We start from the raw sequence: 13883 nt of genomic DNA on the forward strand, positions 1-13883 counted from the left end.
ATGTTATATATTTTTTGTAGATATGAAATTCAATTAGACACCCAAAGTTTTACTGTTTTGTTTTACTTTTGTTGACAAATTAGAGTACTATGGAAGCCAGGAATATGCATAAATGTCAGAGACCAAGGGACATTAGAACTTCAAGTTTCTCTACAATTTCATAATGTGATTTTGATTTCATAAATAGGTAGTTACCCCTTACACAGCCAAAAACAGCTAGTTCTGCCACTTTCTTCAATGGGAATGGGAGAGAACTGGCTGAGATCAGTATACTTACTTAGATCGCCTTGAGCCACTCTCCAGATAGATACCCTTACAAGATGATATACAAAGGGTGTCAAAATTATATATATATATAAAATATAGATATCAGAGAAAAATGGACATCAGTAATGCCATAAATTATCTGCAAAATATAACCAGTCACATAAAACTGAGCCATGTTTTCTACTCATGGCTCGTTTAAGTGGCCTCTCTTCCTATCCCCCCTCCCCCTTGTTCACCCATTCCAGTCTCTCATGTTATCCCCCTCCCATCCAGATGTTTCTAGCATGCTTAGTTGGTTTCTCCTACTCGTGGTGGAGGGCTTGCATCCCCCCTCCCTTGTTCACCCATNTGTGTAATTGTATCCCTTGTGAGAATTTTCCAAGAGGGAGTGGCTCGCTGTTGACATGATAGGTGGGTGGAATTCTGTCTTGAGATTCTTTTTTCCAAAATTCAGGTTTGTTTTCATCTTTTCTTCCCTACAGGCTGTTGACGGCGAGGGATCCCCAAACTATGCGACGTCAGTTTTGGGGCATCGTGAGTAGAGTTTGTATTTGGGTTGTCCATTTTGATTCATTTTGTTGTGTTAAATATTTGTTATTTAGTTATCTGGAGATTTTCTGGCTATCCTTGCTTGAGATTGCAACTTGGACACCCCATTCTACCTTTGGGAGGGAGGCATTGAGAATGCAACGTATGAACCTGGAACAAAAGCGGCATCATGCCCTTTCTAAAGAAAGATAAAGAGGGGAGGAATGAGCATTGTGGTCAACATCCTGTTATATTTGCGAGTTTTGAACAAAGTATTTGTACATCACATGTACTTGTGAGCATCTAAGAACTTGGAGGAGGATGAAATAGAAAATTTTTGTAATTATGCTCATGAAAGCAAAGTTAGAACTTTAGATAAACAGTAGGTGCATGATTACAATCATTTTAACAGGAAAGTGATTATTTTAATAGATGAATTTGATGAACCTATTATGAAATTAATACACAGCTCAGAAGATGTAGGATTGTCTTACATTAAGAAAGTGACTGTGTTTATTTGCAGCATGATTTCTAGTGTGATGAAAGAGAATGAACATGTGTTGGGTGGACTAATCAGTGCTTGTATTCTGTTGTCAACAGTACTGTCATCAGATGCAAACAATATTAAAAAGTGTGCATTCCTAGAAAAAAATGAGTTCTCTGAATTCTATGGATTTACAGAACATGAAGTAGAAATGTAACTCAAGAAGTCTCAGTTCAATGGGTTTAATGAAAAAGCACTTCTAGAATACTACAAAGGATACAGAGTTTCGGAGAGAGGCACTAAAATATACAGTGTTTATTCTCTTGTAATGCACCTTGGTAATTGGACTAGGGCTTCTCAAAAAAAAAAAGGAATTTGGGCAGAGTCCAGATAAAAGCACAAGCCAGAAAGCTATTGGGTTGAAAATCATGGCATTAAGGAATCAGAGAAGCTGTTTGGAAATGAAAATATTCGAGACAAAATCTATGATTCGATAAATAGTCCTACTGGATTCATTACAATAGAACCTGTGGGCAGACTGACTCCCAAACATATCAGAGATCTAAATAAGTTAATAACAAATTCTGCTAGCGCATATGATGTTGATTTGTTCCTCCTATATCTAAAGGACCGTGGATACTTCTATCTATTCAAGAAGGAAACGGACTCTTATTCATTGCAAATACCAAATGGTGAAATCTGTAACCACTCCACTATCATGCACTATTTTTAAGTATAATTAAAATCTTTACTACAAGAATTAATTTCAGATAGCAAGATAGTCAAGCCAGTTGGACATAGCCACCTTCTTGTTTGCAGGAATTGACTTATTCCCTGTCTTACTGTTGCACAGGAAGCACCCCTGTGACTTTTTCATAGAAATTTTGTCTGCGAGTAACACAGCAGCAAACTTTGAGAATACGATCTCTTAACAGTTCCAGAACATCATAACTTAAAAGGGGGCATGCTGGAGACCCATGCCAAGTGGGTTATCCATCAGTGAGCTGTCAAAAACGACATTAGGCCTTTAAGGATCAAAATCCCGCACTACAGCTAGCTGATTGGAGATCCAAAAATTGTGTGAACTCCTAGATTTCAAAATTACCCAATGAGTGGAATTTAGGGGGAGTGACTTCACTGAGGAATTGATGACCAGGGACCTAAGGGTCTTCAAGGAAGTCAATCATTGAATTCAGTTGTCTGCCAACTCGTGAACTGTTTAGATGCAAAATTTGTATCACCGCTGTTCGGGACAAAGCTTAAATTCAACAAGCCAACGTGTAAACTATTCTGATAACTTCTAGTGTACCAGGACTAAAGTTATATATAAGGACTTATGTACAGGTATCCATTATATTAACTGTGTGTGTTATCGAGTGAGTAAAAGTGCTAATAAATGATCACTGTTTTCAAGTGCAAAAGTAGCATCACGCTAATCACTCCTCTGTCTAAGCGAGACCCTTATCAAACGATCTGATGAAGAATCTCAACTTTACCTACAGCTGAACTAGTTACCTATCACCTTTACCTCCCTTTCCTAATTAATCCCATAATTATTGTAAGCTGACACCAGTTGAGCTTACTGTTGCCCAACCAAAGAAGAAGAAGAACAAAGGAAAGGAGTGACGAATGAATGGCAAGCTAAAGGGGTAAAGAAGGTGAGTGAGGGGCGGTTAGAAATAGAAGTGGCTCACCAAAGGTGGGTAAACGATGATTATAAAGAGGTGGCACCCAGCAACATTGGGCGAAGAGCGATTATAAAGAGGTGGCACCAAAGGTAGGGGCCATGGGGTGGTTAGAAAGAAGTGGCATCCAACGTGTGGCAAAGGGCGGGTTATAAATTCTTGTTAAAGTTATGAAGAAGTTTCAGGTTCATGAATTACACGAATTATATGGTGGCAACTCCCCTTCGGATTAATACTGAGAATAAACATTGTGATGGGAGAACCTCCAAGCAAATGACCAAGGATAGAGGAAGTTAAAGATGGTACAGGAAGCCCATCTAGTACAACTGTTGCAAGAGACCTATCTACTACCAGTGAAACTGTTGATGTCAAAGGTACTGGAGCGGGTACACCTGGCATCAGTGGATGTTTTTCACCAGAGTTGCTAAAGATTGAAGTCTCATCAGAAAATTTTAGTGTATCAGCATTTATTGACAAAACCTTGCTCATAAAAGAATGTTTAATCAACAGTCAGGTGAGACAGAATAAATTAAGAAAATTCTCATAACAGCACCCTACAGGTTTGGAAAATCAGTGAACATGAATATACTGAAGAAGTTCTTAGAAATAGAGGTGGATGAAGAAGGGAAACCCCAGGGTGGGTATAGGATGGTGGTAGATTATCGGCTCTTAAATAAAAGGGTAGTTTTTTACACCTTCCCAATGCTGACAATCAAGCACGACTTCGCTGATTTTCATAACGCGAAGGTGTTTTCGGTGCTTGACCTAAACTTGACATACTACCAGATCCCTCTGTCAGCTAAGTTCAGGAGGGCTACCCTCTTTTGTACCCCCTTTGGGCTCTTTGAATTCAATAAGCTACCGATGGGGATAAACGTGGGGTGTCAAGTGCTATCGAGGGTGGTCGACACACTCAGGGAGGGAGACATTGAGAATGCAATGTATGAACCAGAAACGAAAGTGGTATCGTCCCCTTTCTAAAGAAAGATAAAGAGGGGAGGAGCTGCTCAAAATAACACAGTGTGTTACATGCTGCCCATTCACTCGTAGTAACTGTGGCTCTTTATTAATATAATAAGTTTCCCTTATTCTTCCCCTAAAAATACCATGGTCCCATTTGTAAACTAAAACATGTAAATCATCACTGACACACTGTGAGCTTATAATTACTAATATGAAGTTTGTAATGAACTCAAACAAAACTGCAGCTGTCAGAAAAATTAAGTGGAACATGTAGGGTTGCCAGGATGATTGCTTCCTAACTATTAATGTAGCTCTACTGTTATTTACTTGTTCCATCAGCCGCAATAATTTGTAATATGTAACATGTCATACAGGTATGTATGAAGGAAGATTTGGAGATAAATTTACAAGTCTCTGATATAGTTTCAAGTAATTTGATGCAGCATAAATAACTCAAACTCTTTACACTAAGTAGGCTGATAGACAACCCTACAGAAATTGAAATAATTATGTTAGAGGTCCAGAACTTCCAATCTTACATTAATATATAGAAAACTTTCAGTCTGTATGCAGCAGACATTTGATAGCTTAATCAATGTAAGTTAAATATTTCACTACAAATCATATCCATATAAAACTGGTATGGAGAACAAATAACTCTTCATGTTTAAAACTTTATTGAAACAACTTGTATTCTATCTTCTATGCTAATGCAGTCACAGTATACACAATATTAAAAATGTCCTCAGTATCAACTAACAGTTCTGAGATGTCAAGTATAAAATACCGCGGTAGTGAAACAACTGAAAGTAACTGGAAAATTATATAACTTCCCAAGTCAAATGGAAAAACAGAAATAATACCAGTATCTACTATATAAGTACATTCCTTAAGGAGGAGGATCTCTTCTTTTTTCTGAAAGCTCTTTCATTTCTTTGCATTATTCATAAAGCAACTGAGGACTGAATTAGAAGGAAGACCTATTGAGGTCATGGATCAGATGCAGCTAGCTGTTTACTTTGCATGCATCAACCACAGTATTTGGTGCGGAGCACTTGGTACCTTTCTACTACGCATTTGGCAGTAACAAACAATAGTCAAGCACAGCTGTTGCTTCACTAGTGGTTTTAGCTGAGATTAATAACATATTAATTTCAGTCTGGTTTTTTAATTAACTCACCACACAAGTGGAGTTAGGTTTTATTTTTTCACATTAGTGGAATTTCATCACTTTTTAGCTCTTCTTTAACTGAAGAATCCGCCTGTCCATATAGGGACTCTGAATGTATGCACTGAAACAGAAATGAAAACACCTCTACGTCAGTAAGTAATATAATTTAACGTTCTACATACAAAGGGAATTCAATTGTGTTTCACCTGTTTCACGCCATATTTGCTTTGTGCTAAAAGTAATAATGGGAGGAAAAAGTCAAGTCTTGGAATATTAATTTTAATAACATGAATCACTTTACCAAATAGGAATGCCATTAGAATAAAATATACTCACTTTCCAAAGGCCAGCTATCCAGATTACAGTCTTGTACATTTATTAAATACACAGTATATAACTAGATTGAAAGGAGTGTAATGAATAATGCAGTACACAAAATTCCTAATTGGATCTCTCACAGTTCATTAAGGTTACTACTGGCCAGTTCATAAATGGCAGTACACTCCACAGTTCTGTTACTTTGTTCCTTACAAAAAATGTTACAGTATTTTTCAGATGTAACATATCAATATGAAATTCTCTTATGTGATAAGGAAAGCAATGCTGTGGTATACTTCTCCAGTTAAATATCAGGTTCACTTCATGCAAACAACAATAAAAGCAGAAAATTTCTTCCAAGAGAAATCCTGAAATAATTAAAAATATACAGAAATGCCTTGAATATAGGACACTGCAATTATTATATTACTCGTACTTGCATATATACCATGAAGATTTTAATAACGATTGCTTCTGGCCTATATAAATCACTGAAAATTTATATTAATTTTCATATCAGCCAAATGTAATATGCGGATTTCAAGATGCCATTATCACTGAAAAATATTAACCAATATCTTTCTCAGTATTTATAATGATCATTTTAGTAATAATAATGTCAGAATTTAAATCTGACTGCATTTCCTGGTTTAACAAAATCAGAAGGTTCCTCACAGGAATAACAGAATCCTGCTATTGAATTCCACCCCATGTGAGCTATTTTCAAAGACTGAGTTAAAGTAATCATCTTACATATGACTTGGTATTCACTCAAAAAGCTTTCTTATCAAGATTTTGATTACTCATGTTGGCTCTATGCATTCTGTATTCCCATCCCATCTTAATCTCCATGATCACAACTTTAACAGTCAGTGGGTAAAATCAGTGTTATGTATTGATTATTTCTGTGAATAGTTCACATGATAATATCTGACCTTGTAATAATAATTTCATTATAATATTTAATTTTTTGACAAACTGGGTTAATGATTCATTTTGCATATTCACTCCACATTCTAGAGGTTGCATGTCAAATATTACAGTTATCCTGGATAGGTCTTTTATCATGGGTCTGTAAGTTCATCAGAAAGTGCCTAGGTAAGATCTGAAAGCATGACTCACGAGAGTTTAAGGATGATTTATTTTGCATATGTAAATTCCATTATGTCATATGGAATAATATTTTGGGGCAATTCAACTCATAGTAATTTAATTTTTAAAATCCAAAAACGAATAGTGAGAATTATTATGAAGGCAAGAAATGAGGACTCTTGTCCATTGTTCAGGCAGTTAAATATTCTGCCCTTATATTCTCAATATATATGTTCCGTATCAATTTTTGTTGTTAAGAATTTAGCTATATTTAAATTTAATTCTGCTATACACAGGATTAACACCAGACAAGGTTTTGACTAACATTTTCCAAGTAATAAATTAGCTAAAGTGCAGAAGGCTGTATATTATTCAGGAATTAGGATATTCAATAATCTACCACAAGGCATCAGGAGTCTATTAAATTATATTACTAAATTCAAACAGGCTCTAAAAGAGTTTCTTCTTGCTGGTTCATTTTATTCTTTAAATGAATATTATGAATGGAACACAAGGGGTGATCTTGGTTCTTATAAATAGTATCTAAAATTAACCTTAACAAGTCCTATTAACTAACTAAATGTATATAAATAATCGTCTATTTTAGATCTGCGTACATACCAACTATGACTTTTATTTATTTTAACATACAATCTTTTGTTGTTTTATGAATTTATTTATTTATGAATGTATTTATTACCATAATTTTTAGTACACTTCTGAGAGATGTTATTTATTCCATTTATTGTTCATGCATATTAGATGTTTTTATAGTTTTTCTTTTGATGTGTGAGTGATGTAACATACATTATTGTATATTATTGTATATTTTACAGTTATGGATGTAAATAAATTATTATTATTTTATATTGTGTTGTTTATTGAGAATATCCATTCATATGCATTGTTTTTATAAACTGGATGAATTTTATTAGATAAAAGGTTAATATGTTTTCATCTAGTATTAAGTCTTGTTGTAGTCACATTTTATTATGTTTAGTGACTGTGTTGTCTACGTTTTATATTATGTTATTTTAACTTGTTCCAGTGATTGGTTGGAACATTTGTTTTGATTTTTGATGCATTGTATATCCAGTGATGTGACAACTTGTTTCTCGCTCTGTAATTGGATCTACTTCAATATAAGAATAAAATGTTTCATTCCTCTATTCGTAATAGCACTTAGTTTAATGATAATGGAATTATTATTACTGTTATAATTATCGCTTATTTGTTTGTTTACTTTTACATTTATTCGTTATTATTTCTTCCAATTACTTAACTGTATTTTGTATTTGACTTCTAATAAGTTTGTATGTAATGTAATTCAGTCATCTACACTGTGCTGAGTCTGTAATTGGCCTTGCGGCTGTTGACTCGGCACATTAATAATAAAGAATTGAATTGAATTGAATTGAATTATACCAATGATCAGAGTATTGTAATTTAATAATCCTATCTAGAGTCAGTATAAACATGAATCTCAAACCACACATATGTCCATGTAATATTAGAGTGAAAATATGGATATACAGGCGTTTCTAAAGGTAAAGCTGTCATAACACACTGAAAAAGGATGGGGAGTGGAAGTAAAGGTACACATATTTTTTCACCTTGGCACTAGATGGAGGTGAGGAGTAAGCTTCACACTCTAGTCCCTTTATCCCAGGGGGAAGTCCACAGTACCCCTTGGACAGGAGGCTGGGTGGCCCCTGTAGCTAATTTAGATGAGGTAGTAAGAACCTGTACTAATTAGCTAGCAGATACAATAGAACACCTATTATCTGAATTAATTAGTGACAAATGTAATTAGGACAACTGGATTAAATTCTTGTCCACAAAAAAGCATTATTATAATAATTAAAACAAAAAAACTTTTACAACACGTGAAATATGAAACGTTAACAACACGTGAAATATGACACGTTAATGGATGTAAATATAAATTAACATTTTCAAATATTTTATTTTAAAAAGACCAACTCAGCAAGTGGAGGAGTCCACATTTCTTGGTTGCAGTGATTCAATTAATTGGCAATACAGATAATCAGCATTCTACTATATAGCATATGCCCAATATCTGTGGACATGCACTTTTCTAGGTACATATGAAATCCTGCAGAGTGCCTGTTAAGTTCGCTTCACCTGCCAGTCTGTCCACATGAAACAAATTATGAATGGCTGGACATATTTTTTGTCATATTTAATCCTGGAGAAATTTATGGAAAAATGTTGAGTTATTTTTGTTTCCATTTTTAATCAGGCAATTTTAACAAATTTATATAAGTGGAAAATGTTCTGAACAAAAGATGTGCAGAAATATTAAAGCACAATTATGTATTCAGTACACTTTTAATGAAAGCCTTATGGTTTTCAGGAAAACTAAATAAATCGAATGCTATGCATACATTTTCTAATTTCCATACTTGACAACATCTTCAGTTATCTGTGTTTCTGCATTATTTGTTTACATCTCCCCCTTCATTAGCATAGATAATTAGGAATGCACTATATGTCATTAATTAATATACAATAAGATCTAATTGCAGGCTATAAACATAGTAATCTTCAAGGTGCATAAAACACAAGGAATTTTGTCACTAGGTGGCCAACTCTGAGCTTCTCATGAGGGACTTCCATGAAATTAATTAACATATATTGTAATCCTGTTCTAAGTCATTTTGCATGGGCAGAACAAGTTCATGATTCATGTAAGTTATATTTTACATGACTGTAATCAACTCAATAAAAGTCTAATGAGGGTTATCATTTTCTGCATCAAGTTCTACTACATGTTAATTATCAGACTAAGTGTTAATAAACTGAGTTTAAAAATATTTATGACATTAAAGATTTCTACAATTAAATTGTTGTAAAAATCAAAATTCTTAGAAGTAAAAAGCATTACATTATTGAGATACAGTTTTAAGCTCTAAGTTTAAACTGTGCACAAACTAAATAGAGCATTAGTAAGCACTACAGTTAATTAGTTTACAATCAGAAATTAGGGTGGCCACATTAGTAAAGGAACTTACTTTCAAGGCTGGGTGACCAGACATCTAGTTTACAATGGGAGCACTCTTTTTGTGAAAGGTCTTATTATCCAAGCACATTAACAAAGATGTTAACTATCCCATTTTAATTGATTTGTGAAGAAACATTTGAAATGACAGCACTTCAGAAATCCTATACCAATTTACTATATTTGAACCTGAAAGTCATGGGTTTCCATTTAGGGTCAAAGTGGGTATGGTAAGAATACCTAACTGCATCTTCATCCCACTCACTTCAACCCTGATGGAGGCAGCATGCTCCTCCAAAATTTTGGTATCTGCCTTCAAGACAAGGCAGTGAAAGAACCCAAACTGCCATATAGCCATGAAAACCCCTAACTTAAAATGGTTGCCCTTCATATGTGCATCATACAGAATAGTTTGTCAAACTCCACTTGAAACATTTTTGCAAATTACTACCGGTATCTTCTTGGAAATGATATCTCTTTCCAACCTAATACAAAGAAATATGACATATTAACCTACATGTATACCAACAGGCTGAAAATGATCAACATTTTAAATTCAGCCTATAAATTTTGAAAATAAATCAAAATTAATTGTCCCTATGCACTACATCATGAGAGACATACAGGAGATTTGAGGTAAAGCTCCACACATTCTTGACATAGCACTAGATGGGTGTGCTTAGCTTCATCCTATGGCCACTCTACATCTGAGGAAAGAGCATCCAGTAACCACTGGAGACAAGGCCAGGTGAACCCCAATCCATGTGGACTTGGTGGCAAAGAAATAAATCCCTACCCCCACCAATAACTGAATCTTGGTCATCCATCCTGTAACCATTCACCTCACTGACCCTGCTACCATGACCCATTAATACAGTCTCAGTGAAAATTAAAGACATTATCAGCTACATATTTGGAGTCTTCAATTTGAGGCAGATAAAACAGTATCCAGATGAATCATTTTACAATGATGATAATGGTTATCTGAAGCACTCTACAGTGACTATAACAGTTATACAAGTCCTAATCATGATGATACATCACAACCTAAGATACTTGTCATGTTGTAATTTCAGACTCATTTACTGATAAATGCTGTGTAATCTTATAATACCTTAAAGTTATGACAAATACCTTGAAATTCATGGTTTCTTTTTTCTTCAATTCAATTCTTAAAATATCAAAATATAATGAAACAGAACTAAAACCATCCCCATTATAGTCATTTATCCAATGGTACTAACATAAATATAACAATGTTTTCTTGTAGTTCCTAAAGAGTTCTAGGTATTTTAAAAGACAAAATCTAGAAAGAAAGAAAACTATACTGTATTAGCACATACATGTAAACCAAGTAAATATTATGTAATGCTGCACAAATGGCCACCCTATCCATAATAAATGAAGTGTAGCTCAGTAATAAAACACATTCCAAAGGATTATATGAACACTGACTTGCCAGAAGTCTTCACACAACATGCCATTTGAGGGGGCATCAAGCTTACCTATTCACTCAGTACAGGCAGTAGAGACCAAGAATGGGAAAAAAGAATTCATATTAAAATATTGTAAAGAAACTTATATCAGTGTGATATGGTAAACTGAAATGTTGTAACCAAATATTACCCCACTCCTTCAAAATTAAAATATATAGTGAAAACCCAATACAGCATATCTTGTAATGCATAAAACACACAGGCAACAACTTATTTCTATTTTATTTATTAATTTATGCATTTGTAATTTATTTAATGTCAATGCTAGTAGCTCAGACTATACAGCGCAGATAACGAATTCAAAAGGGTGTGGAAGGAAGTGGCCTTGGCCTAATTTAAGGTGCTATCCCAGCATTTACCTAGGACTGAGTAAAACCACAAGAAACCTTAATCAGGATTGAGCCAAAATTTGAACCTAGAACATCCCAAATACGAAGCAGGAGTGCTACCAATTGAATTACAGCCGGTAACAAATTTTCCAAAACAAATAAAATGTATTCACATATAGCAATAAGAATACTGAATATTTCTTTTTATGGGTATTTTGCTATGCTGTCAGTAGTTGACAGTATTGAAGGTTACGATGATGAACTGAAAAGAATTTAGAAGGAAACAACCACGACCTAAGGTACTATCCTGGTATATACCTGGAGGGACTGAGTAAAACAACGAACACCCTCAGCCAGGTTAGCCAGTGTCCTGGCCAAGGTTTTAAATTACCTCCTTCAAAATGTGAGTCTATACCATTACTGCTATGCCAGCCTACTCGGTGCAATACTGAATCATCCAACCATCACACGTTTTGTACTTAACGTGTTTCAAATTTGGTGCTGGAAAATCATCTGTATTTCATGAAAGTATTGATATTAAAGTAAAAAAATATTCATATATATTTTTTACCTACCTGATCGGAAAAGGATAATTGGTCATATATCTAAAACATTCCAAAATTTTTCATTGGCATTTCATGTGAAGCTATTTTCTTAATGAAAATAAACAACTTATGTTGTGAGAGCAACTAACATCTGCCACACACAACAACACTCCAATGTGGTCTTTTCTCACTGCATATGAAATGCTTTAGATCAATGACTCCACAACCCTTGTAATAAAAGGGCAGAATTCTTTTACATATAAAATAATATGAAACATTACACCACCAGGAAATAATTACTTTTAAAATGTTTTGCTTAAAAAATACTACTCTGAGATTAGCTTCTACAATTCAGTTACTCTGTGGTGATTTATTTAATCACTAACAGAGATCCTTGCACCTTCAAAATATACCAGGATTGTTATTCACTTTTCCAATGTGTACTTGTGTTATAAATTGTGGTGTAATGAGAAATGTATTCATCTGCTATACAAAAATGTAGAGATGGGACACGATGTGAACAACAGAACAGAATCTATCACACAACCAGTCATTTAAATCGACCCCAAAAGAACTATGAAAGACAACTGCAAAGATATCGATGGCCATAAATTTTTTGAATCAACAAAAATAAATCTTCCAACTTCTTTATCATTGAGTTCACCATGTGCAGTGATATCATTTTACTGTAAACAGAAACTGTGAACAGTTTCATGCAGCAACTACTGCAAGACGGATTAAATAAATCATGGACTTAAATCAGTGCAACAGGATGCTAAAATATAACATGTACAGTATGTTTTTTGTAAAGTTCTTTTAAGTTCAGCAGTCTGTGAAAGAATGACATGCAGTAGCATAGTACGTTGAGGCACTATGCTACAAGCCGGAAGGTCACAGGTTTGATTCCTGATGAGTTCATTAGACTTTTCAGTTGACCTAATCCTTCCAGACACACTATGGCCCTGGGTGTCGACTCAGTCTCTAACTGATATGAGTACCAGGTATCTTCCTGGGGGTAAAAGGCCAACCAGCACGTAAGGCTGACAACCTCACTGCCATCTGTGAGCTGATTTTCTAGAAAATGTGGGAGCCTCAACATCACACAACCCTATGGGCCTCTATGTCTTGGTCTTGTTACAGGGATAGCATTACCTTTTTACCCGTGTGGAAGCAGTTTGTGCACAAACTGTCAAATATTTCACAGTCCTTTATGCACTTCTGTAACTGAATCCATCCTGTTGACAAAACTCCCTAATTGACTTCCGTCTCAACTACAATACATGATATTGAACTTCATTTCATTGTTTAATAACTGAAGACAGAAAGGTGACTGAATTGTTTCTTGCTTTTAATGCTACCTACTTCATGGCAATAATTTAAGAGTACAGAATGTTGTATATTAGTGTAAATAGAGTGTTTTGAAAAGCACATCTAAATTTATCCTGACAGTCTGCGTATCACCTAGTGAGCAAAATGAGCAAAGAATTCTGTCTACTTGTGAATATCTCCTGTTTGTAGTTTGGATGCTCATAAACAACTGACACAGCATATAGATAGCTCAAGATCACACACAGGATTCTCTTCAAATTACAATTTTGCAACATACTGGGCTTTAAACTTTGACAATGAAATTTTATTACAGTACTTTTTTCTTTGACTAAGGTGAGGTAAGGTAAATTTATCCCCCTGCTTAACACTTCATGGACCGGACGCCTAGGCCTAGGCGTTTGGGTTTTAAACGTGGCAGACCGGTTGCCTAGATTTAGGCTTTTAGGACATGTTATGTTGCAACACACTATTCCTCGCTTTGATGGCCACGTGTCTGTAAAAGTACTGTGTAGCTGACCTTCGGAATGTTTGTTTTCCGAGTCAGCAACATGACCACTCTCTATTCCCCTCTCACTCTAAAGAAAAGTCCCTTTGTTCAAGTCGAAGCTTCTATGTGTGAGGCAAGATATTCTCAGTGTCAACATGGCTCAGAGA

General features: G+C 34.9%; 1 protein-coding gene across 6 annotated transcripts in view; it reads right to left on the reverse strand.

The window, feature by feature from the left end:
• Positions 1 to 1048: 1048 nt before the first annotated feature.
• Positions 1049 to 13883, reverse strand: part of LOC111873206 (phospholipid transfer protein C2CD2L) — a 178269-nt gene continuing 165434 nt past the window's right edge. For 5 of the 6 annotated variants that reach the window (XM_023867727.2, XM_023867724.2, XM_023867726.2 and 2 more), the window contains one exon: positions 1049 to 5219. In XM_023867727.2, the coding sequence (XP_023723495.1) occupies positions 5162 to 5219 (58 nt within the window). In that variant the 3' untranslated portion in view covers positions 1049 to 5161. Of the gene's footprint in view, positions 5220 to 11035; positions 11064 to 13883 lie in introns of all 6 variants that reach the window. The other variant, XM_023867725.2, reaches the window with a different exon arrangement.

Source organism: Cryptotermes secundus, unplaced genomic scaffold (assembly GCF_002891405.2).
Source record: "Cryptotermes secundus unplaced genomic scaffold, Csec_1.0 scaffold540, whole genome shotgun sequence".
Classification (NCBI taxonomy): Eukaryota; Metazoa; Arthropoda; class Insecta; order Blattodea; family Kalotermitidae; genus Cryptotermes; species Cryptotermes secundus.